This window comes from Danio rerio, chromosome 18 (genome assembly GCF_049306965.1).
Source record: "Danio rerio strain Tuebingen ecotype United States chromosome 18, GRCz12tu, whole genome shotgun sequence".
NCBI classification, from domain to species: Eukaryota; Metazoa; Chordata; class Actinopteri; order Cypriniformes; family Danionidae; genus Danio; species Danio rerio.
In genome coordinates this window covers 17,060,844-17,072,936 of record NC_133193.1, presented here as the reverse complement: position 1 = coordinate 17,072,936, position 12,093 = coordinate 17,060,844, and the positions used below count along the sequence as shown (strand labels likewise).

Genomic DNA, 12,093 nt, shown 5'->3' with positions numbered 1-12,093 from the left:
TGTACACACTCCCCTGATGTCAGAGATAAGAATCAAGGCTAGTCCTAGACTGAATTGCATGTTTAAGCTGTCCAAACAGAAAAAAAAGCAGTGACATGTCTTTTAAAACAACTAAATGTCAAAATGTCAATGACCTTCTTTTGTCTCAATATGCATACCAGCAAGGTTTACCACATTTGCATGTAAGCCTAAATTCCTTATAGATAAAGAAAAACTTATTCTATCAAATGCAGGTTTTAGGTTTTTCTCATAAATATACTTAAAATTGCATCATACTTGACTCATAGTGACAGAAATCAGTAGTATATTTTGGCCTATACTTAAGTGTAGTATAATTATATCTTTTAGGTAGTTATTTTGACTCTTTTGAGTAAGTGGCCTATTCATACTTTAACATAGTTTTACACACCCCTGATTTCAGAGATAAGGATCAAGGCTAGACTAGTTCGATGTTGAGCTGTCCAAACTGAAAATAAATTGCAGTGACATATCGATAAAAAATGGATGTCAATATGTCAATGACCTTATTTTGTTTCAATATTCCAGTATTGGGGGTGTACTTCAAATATGTTAATGATTATTGTAGGGAAGTTGAAATGGGTTGTTCTGTTGTTGCTTTTTTACAGTTTCAGTAACACAACTTTTAGTGTATTTAGTGTACTTTGCTAAATTGCTAAATTTAAGTTGCTAAATCTTTCAAGTATGCTTAGTAAGTGTACTGTAAGTTCATTACATGCCTAATTGAGGATATTAAAGGGTTCTTTAGGGTATTAAAGGATACTTTTTTGTATTTCAAGTACAATAAAATAATGAGTTACTTTGAAACCCTCAAAATCTCATTACAAATTGGTTACAACAAATATCTATCTTCTATGAATAAAATATAGCTAAGTACTTACTACAAGTGTGTGTGTGTGTGTGTGTGTGTGTGTGTGTGTGTGTGTGTGTGTGTGTGTGTGTTACTTTATAAATAAATGTTCCTTATAAATAATAATTTTATAATGAATTTTGCCTTATTAAATGAATAGGAAACTTTCAAAACAAAATAGTTTTATTGTATTTCAATACACTATACAGTAAATACAGTATGTTCAAAAGAACAGATTTACAATGAAAGATTTATTATATGTTCATAAAACTTTCAATTTATTGTTAACAATTTTTTTAAAAGAAACATGGAAATATATGAAATGATAGTAATAAAGTGGAAAAATATATGCCAATTCTTACCAAAAAAAAAAAGGAAAAATATATGCCAATTCTTATAGAATATATCCAATGCTTTAACAGTTATACAATATTTTATTTTGAGAATTCAGTTTATACATAAATAATTGACCAACATAATAGTTTAGGCCACAACATACAATACATTCAGATTTAAATAAATATTTATTTTATACAGCATTAATGAGAGTTAAATCCAAACTTCTATACAGCAGTTATGTGTCCTATGGTAGAGGGGTTCTGAAACCATAATGTTCCATCATCCTCCGTAGTCTCTTGATGGTGGTTTGAGTCCACGATTTGTGCAACCTATTAAAATGTGAACAAAGTAAATTAAAATAAGAAACCACTATAATAAAGAACTATCAAATAGAATGGCTGTCCGTTGGCTTATACCTGTTCTGACTGCTTTCTATGGGCTTTAATTTCTGTATCAGCATAAGCCACATAATGGATTAATGTGTAAATCCTGAAATAAAAAGACATAATGCACCAATACTTAACAAAACACAAACTTATCAGTTATTTATATTTATCTCTTACACACATAATATAATCTTCACTTGGTTTAAGGAAATACCTAAACGAAATTACATTTTAATATACCCCCCAAAAATAGTCTTTATCAGTGATTGCTAAACTGTAATCATTGTCTGCAAGTTACCTGTGATAAAGCATTCCAAGAAACTGCATTATCAGCAGTACTGCAAAACTGAGTAGAAACATCAGCGCAATCGGATCAAGAGACAACGTTTCTGTTGAAGAATGAGTCCCATTGGGGTAGATTTTTGGGATCTTTATAGAGACCGCATCACCAATTGTTTGAAGGAAGAAAGTTGCCGCTAGCCAAAGTGCATTGCAGAAGAAAAAGACAAATGTAACCTGTATTTTAAAAGACAAAATGATGAGGGCAAATCTTTACCATTTCAGAGCAAACAGTAGTCTAAACCATTTTTGGCAACTGGTGAATTTATCAGGCTAGCCTTATTTCGAAGTTCTCTCAGATCATTAGCTATTTTTTCTTGTTGTTCTTTATTTTCCATAAGAGGTTCCAGATATTTGTTTTGCATTTCCATCCAAAAACTGACTTCATCCTGTAAGACAAAGAACATATAATCAAAACATAGCAGTAAAAATATTACTTACCAACTATTAAATAACTGTATTTATTAAATTATTAATGTATAATAATATTGCAAAGAATGTGTTACTTCTTGCACAGACTGATCATTCCACTTCGTATTCAGTATCTACTCAGTATCATAAGGAGATGTTCATTTTGAATTGCTTGTGTTTTTTTTTTTACTCTCAAAGTCCTGGTAGTCACTGACTTGCATGTTGTGCATCGCAAGGAGTCATGTTTTATGGATTCAGTTCAACTGAACATCACGATGCATTGATGAATCTGATGAATTCTCTGCATCCTCAATTTTCAATTTTACTCCATTTGTATACAATTGTGTCATTAAATACATGCAGGGGGAAAATGAAGCAGGCAGAACCATTATTTTACTTAAAGAAAACTTGATTTTTTTAAATAAATAACTGTCGTCTAATAATTAGGATAACAAAACAAATCTTCAACAGTTCTTCAATGTATGAAACATAATTTTCCAGTGATGGGTTGCGGCTGAAAGGGCATCCACTGCGTAAAACTTATGCTGGATAAGTTGGCGGTAATTCCGCTCTGGCGACCCCAGATTAATAAAGGAACTCAGCCAAAAAGAAAATAAATGAATGAATGAAGCATCAAATAAGCAATAATGTTTTGCAAACATTTTTTGCATTGTGTTCCACTGCTCAGTGAATGGTTTGACTCCCGGCTGGGTCAGTTGACATTTCTGTGTGGAGTTTGCATGTTGTAGCTGTTTTTCGAGTGGGTTTCCTTCAGGTGCACCGGTTTTCCCCACAGTCTAAAGACATATGCTATAGGTGAATTGAATAAACTTAATTGGCCTAAGTGTGTGAATGAGTGTGTATGGATGTTTGCCAGTACTGGGTTGGAGCTGGAAGGCTATCTGCTGTGTAAAACATATGCTGAATAAATTGGCGGTTCATTCTGCTGATGAATAAAGAGACTAAGCCAAAGGAAAATGAATAAATGAATAATAAAAATGTGTCTTACTGTAGAAAGTTTGCATTCGGATTTACTCTTCAACCAAAAACCAAATTTTGGCTGCAAACGTTGAATCCAAGGTTTTCGATCTAAACCTATAACAGGATTATTGATGATTTCATTCAATTATGTTGGTGGGAATATCACAGTATAAACAATATTACATGTGAAAGTCATACTTACTGTAAGGACTGGTTGGGAAGACATTTGCACTACATTGTAAGAACACAGTATTATTAGTAGTATTAGTAGCAGTATTCTTAGGGTAACTCATTTGTAGATTATTTTGTTTATGCCTAATTGGTAAAACAAAGTAGACATGTTCTTACCTTTGTATATCCAAGGTAATTTGTGACGTTTCAGTTTTTGTTATGGTTTCTGCTGGTAATATCTCCTTGCTAGTTTCATCTTCATATTCCAAGCATGGACATTTGCAGCATGTGGCGTTCATAAACTTCTTCTTGAGACTGTTCACTGCAGAAGTCTTCGTCTGGCCGCCGGACTCACGAGTCCCCCATGAGACATTGTTCATGTTGACAATGGAGTAAATGGCTAATAGCAGATAGCCACTGGGAATGCAGATGAAGTATAGCAAACCATAGACAACCAGTGAGAACTCCTGAGGGTGCAAAGCTGCTGTGATGACGTACAGCATGACCATGCCAATGAGAAACAGACCACTAGGGGTCAGAAAAGTATTTTGCTTGACTAAATCACCTGTGAGAGTTAAGATGAGGAGAAAAGTGCAAAGATAGAGGCATATTTGTCATTGGTTGTTTAGGTACAGTAATTCTATTCATTAATATTAGAGATCTCAGGAAATTTGTTTGCTTTTAGTCAATGCTGAGATTTTGATTGTATTGACATTTTAATGCTAGTGGACTTGGTGTTTGGGTTGGCCATTTGATCCAGTGACTATTTCAGACAGTTAAAGGAGCCTCTAACACAGACCACCAGCTGGGCAGGGAGGTTCTGGAAGATTCTGGAATCTAACAGAAACATATAACGATGTCACCCAAACTGACTCATCACATCCTCAATAAATTTTGGAGGTGGTCTTAGGGGGCTGAATGCTTGAATGGGGCAAGCATGTGGTGCTTGATAAAACTGCATTGCACTGTTTCACATGCTGGCCCTAGGACGAAAGACTAGTGGATGGCTGGATGGCTCATCCCACTCACCTCCAGCAGCGAAACAGATAGTGACAGACCCAAGATGATTCATTCATTCATTTTCTTTTTCAGCTTAGTCCCTTTATTAATCAGGGGTCACCACAGCAAAATGAACTGCCAACTTATGTTTTATGCAGCGGATGCCCTGCCAACTGCAACCCAACATTGGGAAACACCAATACACACTCTTTCACACACAGACACTACAGCCAATTTAGTTTATTCAATTAACCTATAGCACGTCTTTGGACTGTGGGGGAAACCGGATCACCCAGAGGAAACCACACTTCACCTGTTGTGAAGAAACAACAGGGCCCTGTGGAACATTTAGCCATGTTGTTTTGTGTCTGAAAATAAAAGACAAGAATACAGACTACTACTTGAGACTTAGGGTCATGCTGTGTATGGGATATTACTGCATAGACCCTAACCCACTGCAAGCCATTAGCTAGTTGCACAATCTAGTTAGTTTATCATAGTTTCAGTTTGCCCATGTACAGCTGGACAGTAGTTCCTTTTTCATGCCAAAAATGTTGTTAAAAAAAGTGAAAACATTTTTCAAGATTGTTCACTGCCAGCTTTGAACAGTTTAATTCATTCTTGCTAAGTAAAAGTATCAATTGTTTTAAGAGTGTATTCACCTTACATATTTTGAAGGCTTGCATGTCAACAAAACCGTTCATCAAATTATATCATGAGGCCTTTACATTTTTCAAATAGCATTTAAAAGTCCTTACCGATGATAGAGAGAATTGTTCCAGCCATGAGAAATGCATAGATAATGCTCATGATTGCTGCAATTCTAATCTGTGTATCAGATTTCAGTTTGAAGCACAGGATAAGGTAGACCGTAGGGGGCACTATCGCCAAAGCAAGGGCAGTATTTTCATTCATATTGAATATGAACACAAAGCTTCCTGCAAAACAAGCAAAGAACATTTAGACAGATGTGACAATATAAACAGTGTGTGCCTTATTGCTTATGTAACAGGGGCTAAGTAGTAAGAGATGTAAACATATATCTCACTCCCTGACTCACACACTAGCAATTATTGCTAGAGGTTATGATTCTTAACATTCTTGTTTGTGGTAAGAGGTGAAAAAGAGACTAATGCTAGACGATGCAACCCTGTTAGGCTAAATGCTGGGTCACAGCACCATTGAAATTCCTACACTCCAGTTCTACTCAAGTTAGACTGTTTGACATGCCTGCAACTCATCAGTGGTAAAGGCCCTGGTATACATTAACCGAAATTGAACCACAAACTGAAATTACATTATTTCGAACCAAATCTGGCCAATTCAAAACAGGCAATTTATTCATTGATTCATTTTCTTGTCAGCTTAGTCCCTTTATTAATCCAGGGTCACCACAGTGGAATGAACCGGCAACTTATCCAACTAGTTTTTACGCAGCGGATGCCCTTCCAGCCGCAACCCATCTCTGGGAAACATCCACACACACACACTCATACACTATGGACAATTTAGCCTACCCAATTCACCTGTATCGCATGTCTTTAGACTGTGGGGGAAACCGGAGCACCCAGAGGAAACCCACGCGAAGGCAGGGAGAACATGCAAACTCCACACAGAAACGCCATCTGAGCTGAGGTTTGAACCAGCAACCCAGCGACATTCTTGCTGTGAGGCGACAGCACTACCTACTGCGCCACTGCCTCGCCCACAGGCAATTCAAAACAGCTCAATAAAGAAAACTTTCTGGGGGAGTTAATATTGGCTCCTAAACACCTTCATCTTCATGCATCATGCAGATGGAGCCTGTTTTTTATTTAGCATCCTTGTTAGCATGCTTGCCTCTTTGAATCCCACTTGGAACCAGGAAGTACGTTAAAATGGCACAATGAATTCAATTTATTGACAAGCATTAATTTGACTACCTGATATCATGAGGCAGATAGTAGCAGGACCCAAGATGGAAGCTGCCATGCTGATAATCTGGTACAATATATAAAGTTTTGAGATAGAGCTGTTCCTTTGAGAAGTCAGTTGTCCTGAGCCCAGGAGGTCAATAGTGTTGGCCATGGTAGAAGGTCCCCAGCGCCTGCGTTGGTTGTAGAACTCTTTAAAATCCTGTGGAGCATTGGTGTAGGCATCAGATGCTGCATTGTACTCCACTCTCCAACCCTGCTGCAGCAACAGAGTGCACAACCAGCGGTCCTCACCTGACATTACACCAAAGGAATTAGTTTAGTCTAGGTCAGGGTTGAGCAAATCCTGATTTTGAAGGCTTACTATCCTTAAGAGTTTAGCTCCCTCTATAACTGAACACCCATGTCTGTAAGAAATCCTAAAGAGAGGTTTTATTTTCAGGCATTTGATTAGGCAACACAGGACAGCGTCCTTACAGAACCAGAATTGCCCACTCCCAGTCTAGCCTGAACTGATATTATTTGTAAAGACATTACCTTGATCATATTGGACATAATGGCTGGCTTCACTGGCTTTGGTTGTGTATCTCTTCATGACGTTGTCTTCCACAAGTGCAGCTCCTCTGAAAAGACTAAAACATCCAGGACTGCAGAGCACACAACCGAATACATGCTCGGCAGTCTTTTGCAGCCAGTGGCCTACAGCGTATTCAAACTTCTGATACCACACCATCGGTCCTTCAAGCAAACAGAAGATCTTATTAGTATGTGTATGTTTATGACCTGCCTAACACATAATACGTTTTCAGTCAGATATTTTAGGTTGGTTGTTTGATTTGTATCTAGACGAGTGGATCTCATGAACATGGATCATGAACATTTTTTGGGCAAAAAGTTTTTTGCTCTTCAGAAACATTTTTTGTTATCAGTGGAATACCGGCAGAGTAGCCAGGTGCTGCGCATACATTTTATGCTCAGTGTTGAGCACTTTGCATTTTTAAATGCTTTGACAGTAAAAGAAGCACAGCTTAGCTCACACCTGAGCACATTTAGATAGTTCCTATAACATGGGTCGATACGCTGGTCCTTTAGTGTCAGCTCTATGATTACAAAATTGATTACATTGGGGAAGGTCTTAGGCTTGGAGGTAAACTTTGCAGGACAGCAGCCCTCCAGGACCAGAAATGTCCTCTCCTGCTCTATAACAATGTTCTATGCCAAGCGCATCCAAATGGAGTGGAGTCTGGATGCAGACCTAGTTCAGTTTAAACTGAGCTGCATCCAATGTTTTTTTAATGCACTCACCTAACCCCATGCCAAACCCTAGCCCTCGCAGTGATGTCACTAGCTCCATTGAGTGCATTGTGACTGACATTGCATCACTGCATCTGCAGTCTCAGCTTGCATCATCGAAGTTACATCCAGATACTATTGTCCAATTCTGCTCCTGGACAGCCATTTTCCCACATATTGTAGTTCCAACCCAAATTAAAACTTCCCAACCAGCCAGACAGATGTGTTAAGGCAAGCTGGAGCTAAATTATACTGGACAGTGGCATGTGTACGACTTTTAGACACAGTCTATCCAAAATTAACATCCAACCTGTGCCTGTGGGATGAATCCTGCCACAGGCGGCTCCGACCTCTGGGTAGAGTTTAAGTCTGTCAATTAACAGCATGACTGCAGAAGGCTGGAAATCTGTATCCCCATCCAGAGCCAGGATATATGTGTTCTCTCTTTCTCTCTAAGAAGCATGTGATACACAGTTAGTGATCCAGAGCCTGGTTGATATGCTAGAACTTACTGCTAGTAAAGATATCCTTCTAACCTTTAGTTTTTCTTTAAGCAAATCCGGTTCTTCACCTGCCTCAAATTTCTCATAGTACTGTTTGTTAAGTCTCCAGCCAAGAATGTAATACAAGTACATTATCTGGAAACATGAATGATTGGTGAAATTCTTGGTACCCACTGCCTATAACTGATCTTTAAAGGGAAAATGTGTGATAATTTTCATGTATTAATTATACATCGTTAAACACCGTTAAACATATTTTAACAAAAAAATTCAAAATTACACCTTTACAGTATGCATGAATGAAAGAAAAAGCTTAAAATTGCTATAGCTAAATTTCACAGATCAGCCACCGGTGTTTAATATTACCTGAGACCATCTTTTTTTGTGACGGATAAGTTGCTTGTCTTTGAGGTGAACCATCATGACATTGCCTTTTGGAAGTGTGTATTCCAGCCGACCTCCATAAGGAGTGCTTATGATCTTCTGGGTTGGTAATGGTTGCATCTTCTTGAAGACACATGGATCCTCCTCACTAAAAATGCTAATCAATTAAAATATAAGTAGATTTAATTGTGTAACAGTAGCATATATTTTAAGAGCACGTACAACAAAGCATGATTCTTACATGTAAACTTCTTTAATAACTTCCACAAGAATTTCAACGTATTCATTTGCAAGGCGCTCCCTTTGATTACTGTCATCCTTGAAAGCGTCATCAAAATAAACATGAAATTCAAACTCAATATCGCTGTGTTTTCCGGTTTTGGGCCTATATGCATCAAGTCTGGAAGCAAAACAACAAGTATTGCATTTAAAATTATATTCGGATTGGTTGATTAAGTTTAGTCTATGTATTTTTACCTGAACATAGAGATGATTATCTTCATCATTTCATCATAGGTTTCATGCCACATTGTAGCACATAGAAACACTCGGATAATTTGTGCACTGAGGAGTACAAGTAACATAATATTAAGAAATCCAAAGGAAATTTTCTAATTGCTCAGAGGTTGCTAAGCAAATTCATACAGTATGTACTACTTTAAAACTCAAATATTTGTAATTGAAACACATTTACTGTAAATATATATAAAAAGTAAATATACTGTACACAAAATAAACACTAAAATTACAATAAATCATAATATTTAAATATCAATGCATATTAAATACCAATAAAGACAAAATCTCCATGTAATGAGCATATAAAAAAAAATGTAAACACTTACCACTTTTTGTCCTTGATTTTCTTTCTGATTTCAAAACGAGTGTTCAGCAACAAGGACTGCTCCAAAAACGCTCCTTCATACATGCGTTGCACAAACAGATCTTGGGTTCTTTCAATTCGATGGATCTTTAGGAACCAGATATAAACTGTGCTAAGCACAAGTCCCAGCCACCAGAAGAGAGCAGAACAGCCTAAACAGACCAGTCCTTCTGTTTTCATGTTTACCACAATGTCTCTGGTGAGTAAAGTTTTTATGGCATCGGCCAGCAACAACTTCACCCACTCTACACTGGATTCACTTTTGTCTAGAGGGATTGAAGTGTAATTAGACACAGGGAACTTGACTACAAGTGGAGACAAAAACACTGCCAAAACTATAACTGAGGCAAAGTACATGGGCATAAAAAAACTACGTCGCAAAGCGTGCATCTTGCAAGCCACGACCACAAACCAGCGACACAAGGCTGAGGATAGAGTCTGGATGACAACCAATGCAATGACAACCGTTTCAAAGACAAGTTTGACTGAATTCCAGCCATCACCTGTTAGAGTGACATACGCTCCAATCACAGCTGAAGTAATCAGGATTCTTGTCAAGCTGGAGATGATGTTCACTGCATTACGAGATTTGCCAATGTCTTTGGATATCCCCTTTAGGTGTAAACTGTTAAAAAGTGTACTGTAGTTTTCCCACCAGTTCATAGAAACGCAGATGGTCCCAAAGATGGCAAGTCCAATTGTTATACAAAAAGAACTTTCGAATACCAGATAGTTGACCACAAACAACACATAACCCAGGACTATAAAGATAATAGATAAAACCGGGAGCATTATAAGACGCTTCCTCTCTTTGGCAAGGCACTCTGCAACCACCTGGAAAACTGCGGATAAAATGCTCACACTGTTTAGGATCATCACATTAGTGACAATGTCAAAGTGTGGCATGGCTACAATTGTAAGAACTGCAGCTCCCAATGCTACCAGGATTTCAACACAAAGGACCTATAGAGGAAAGGGCAAAGTCAGAAAGGTTATGGCTAAAACAATTAGGTTCTATGGTGGTACATTATGTCTGCTTACCCAGAAAACTGTTTTTTTAGCTGGCATGGTTGCACTCTTGAAAATGAACTTCCATGTGCTTTTTAGCAGGAGCAGAACATTTGGCCCGACCAGAACAAACCCAATGGCAAGTAGAGCAGTGGGCTTTTTGTCTGAATGAATAATGTCTGTTTGATTGTTTCCAAACGTTATCAAAAGCAGAAATGATGTCTGTAAAGACAAAAATTGATCATTTCAGTAAGACAAATCTTTTTGTACATTATTAAATCGATGAGTTAATAGTTATCTCATCATCAATAAAATGTTTAGACAATTATTAATAAAGCAGCTCACTTTACTGAGAAGTGCAAGAATGAAGACAAGCAAGCCAACAACTGTACATGCGAACCATTTTAGACAGTGCATTCGTTTCTTTGGCATCTGCTCATTTTGAATGATTGGCACTTCTCTGCACACATCCCAAAATTTCCTATATGGAAGAATATATTAATATATATTACATATATAGAATAAATGTCTGAATATATGGAATGAAAGTTTGAATATATATATATATATATATATATATATATATATATATATATATATATATATATATATATATATATATATATATATATATATATATATATATAAAATACATACTGTTCTTGTTCCTTCTGCTCATCTTGCTTATGTTCTTTTTTGTGCACATCCCGTAATTGCCTGTTTTAGATGAAAAGAAGCTTAGAATACAATACATAAACGCAGACTCAAGCACATATATAGTCTTTGAATATATATGTATGCATATATATAATTTATCATTTTTATTTTATTATTATCTTTTAATGTGTAAAAGAAAATTTAATTACCTGAACTCAGCACTTTGTTCCATAGTGATACTTGATGGTCAGCAAAATACATTTACCGATCTGCAAAACTGACCCGAGCCTTTTAACTAAATGGGAGGGAATCATTAACCATGTCGAGTAAAATGTGAAATGATGCTGATCTGTATTTATTTCCTTATTGCATTTAGACAGGTTTCAAGTTTTTTCTTCTTTTGATGATGAAATGATTTTCTCAAATGTTTTAAAAAGTGATTCACCAGTTCCAATTCATGGGAACTGCAACGTGTGTCTGAAGCAGACTAATGGAGTTCACCAGATGACCAATCAATCTGAAGAGTAAAAAATATGTCCAGTGAGTGCCAAATGAATTGGCTCAGCTCAGCTCCATAGTTTTCAGTGATTAGGCATTAGCAGAGTATATCAGCTGATTGCTGAGAAGCGAGCATTAGAATTTTACTTTAGAGACTACCTCACGAGACTGATGAACCTCTGCCAACCTGATTTCAGGACTAAAACCAGTTTACTCATCTGTGCGGGAGAAGATGTGACATTGGCGGTTGATTTGGGCTTTCCTGTCCCCTGGGTGTTTCACTGGTGTGCAAAAAAAAAACGGTTTCCATTGAATGAGCAGATTTCCTAAGATAGCAACACAGTCAATCAACACGTCTTTTTCAAGACTCTGTTCTGTGCGTTTCTGGGTGCGGTGGCTCCTGGATGATGGGCATGGGTAGAGGCCCCAATCCTCCACAGCACATTAAATCCAAGTTTCG

General features: G+C 37.1%; 1 protein-coding gene across 1 annotated transcript; it reads right to left on the bottom strand.

Annotated features, from left to right (window-relative positions):
* Positions 1-1,030: 1,030 nt before the first annotated feature.
* Positions 1,031-11,850, bottom strand: chs2 (chitin synthase 2). Its single transcript, XM_073929813.1, has 20 exons — positions 11,345-11,850; positions 11,136-11,195; positions 10,824-10,959; positions 10,512-10,700; positions 9,433-10,433; positions 9,065-9,151; positions 8,829-8,987; positions 8,570-8,744; positions 8,237-8,338; positions 8,011-8,152; positions 6,945-7,145; positions 6,417-6,701; positions 5,253-5,432; positions 3,673-4,060; positions 3,527-3,555; positions 3,353-3,438; positions 2,211-2,321; positions 1,892-2,109; positions 1,624-1,696; positions 1,031-1,536 (listed from the first exon to the last, which is right to left on the bottom strand). The coding sequence occupies exons 1-20, from the start codon at positions 11,365-11,367 to the stop codon at positions 1,432-1,434; spliced, it is 3,750 nt and encodes a 1,249-aa protein (XP_073785914.1). The 5' UTR covers positions 11,368-11,850; the 3' UTR covers positions 1,031-1,431.
* Between the last annotated feature and the right edge of the window lie 243 nt (positions 11,851-12,093).

Excerpts from the sequence above, each read along its gene's own strand:
- chs2 (XM_073929813.1), bottom strand. The coding sequence starts at position 11,367 with ATGGAACAAAGTGCTGAGTTCAG. Across the intron at positions 10,960-11,135 it reads GAGCAGAAGGAACAAGAACA|GAAATTTTGGGATGTGTGCA; the intron begins GTATGTATTTTA and ends TCTTCCATATAG. Across the intron at positions 7,146-8,010 it reads GATTCATCCCACAGGCACAG|GACCGATGGTGTGGTATCAG; the intron begins GTTGGATGTTAA and ends GTTTGCTTGAAG.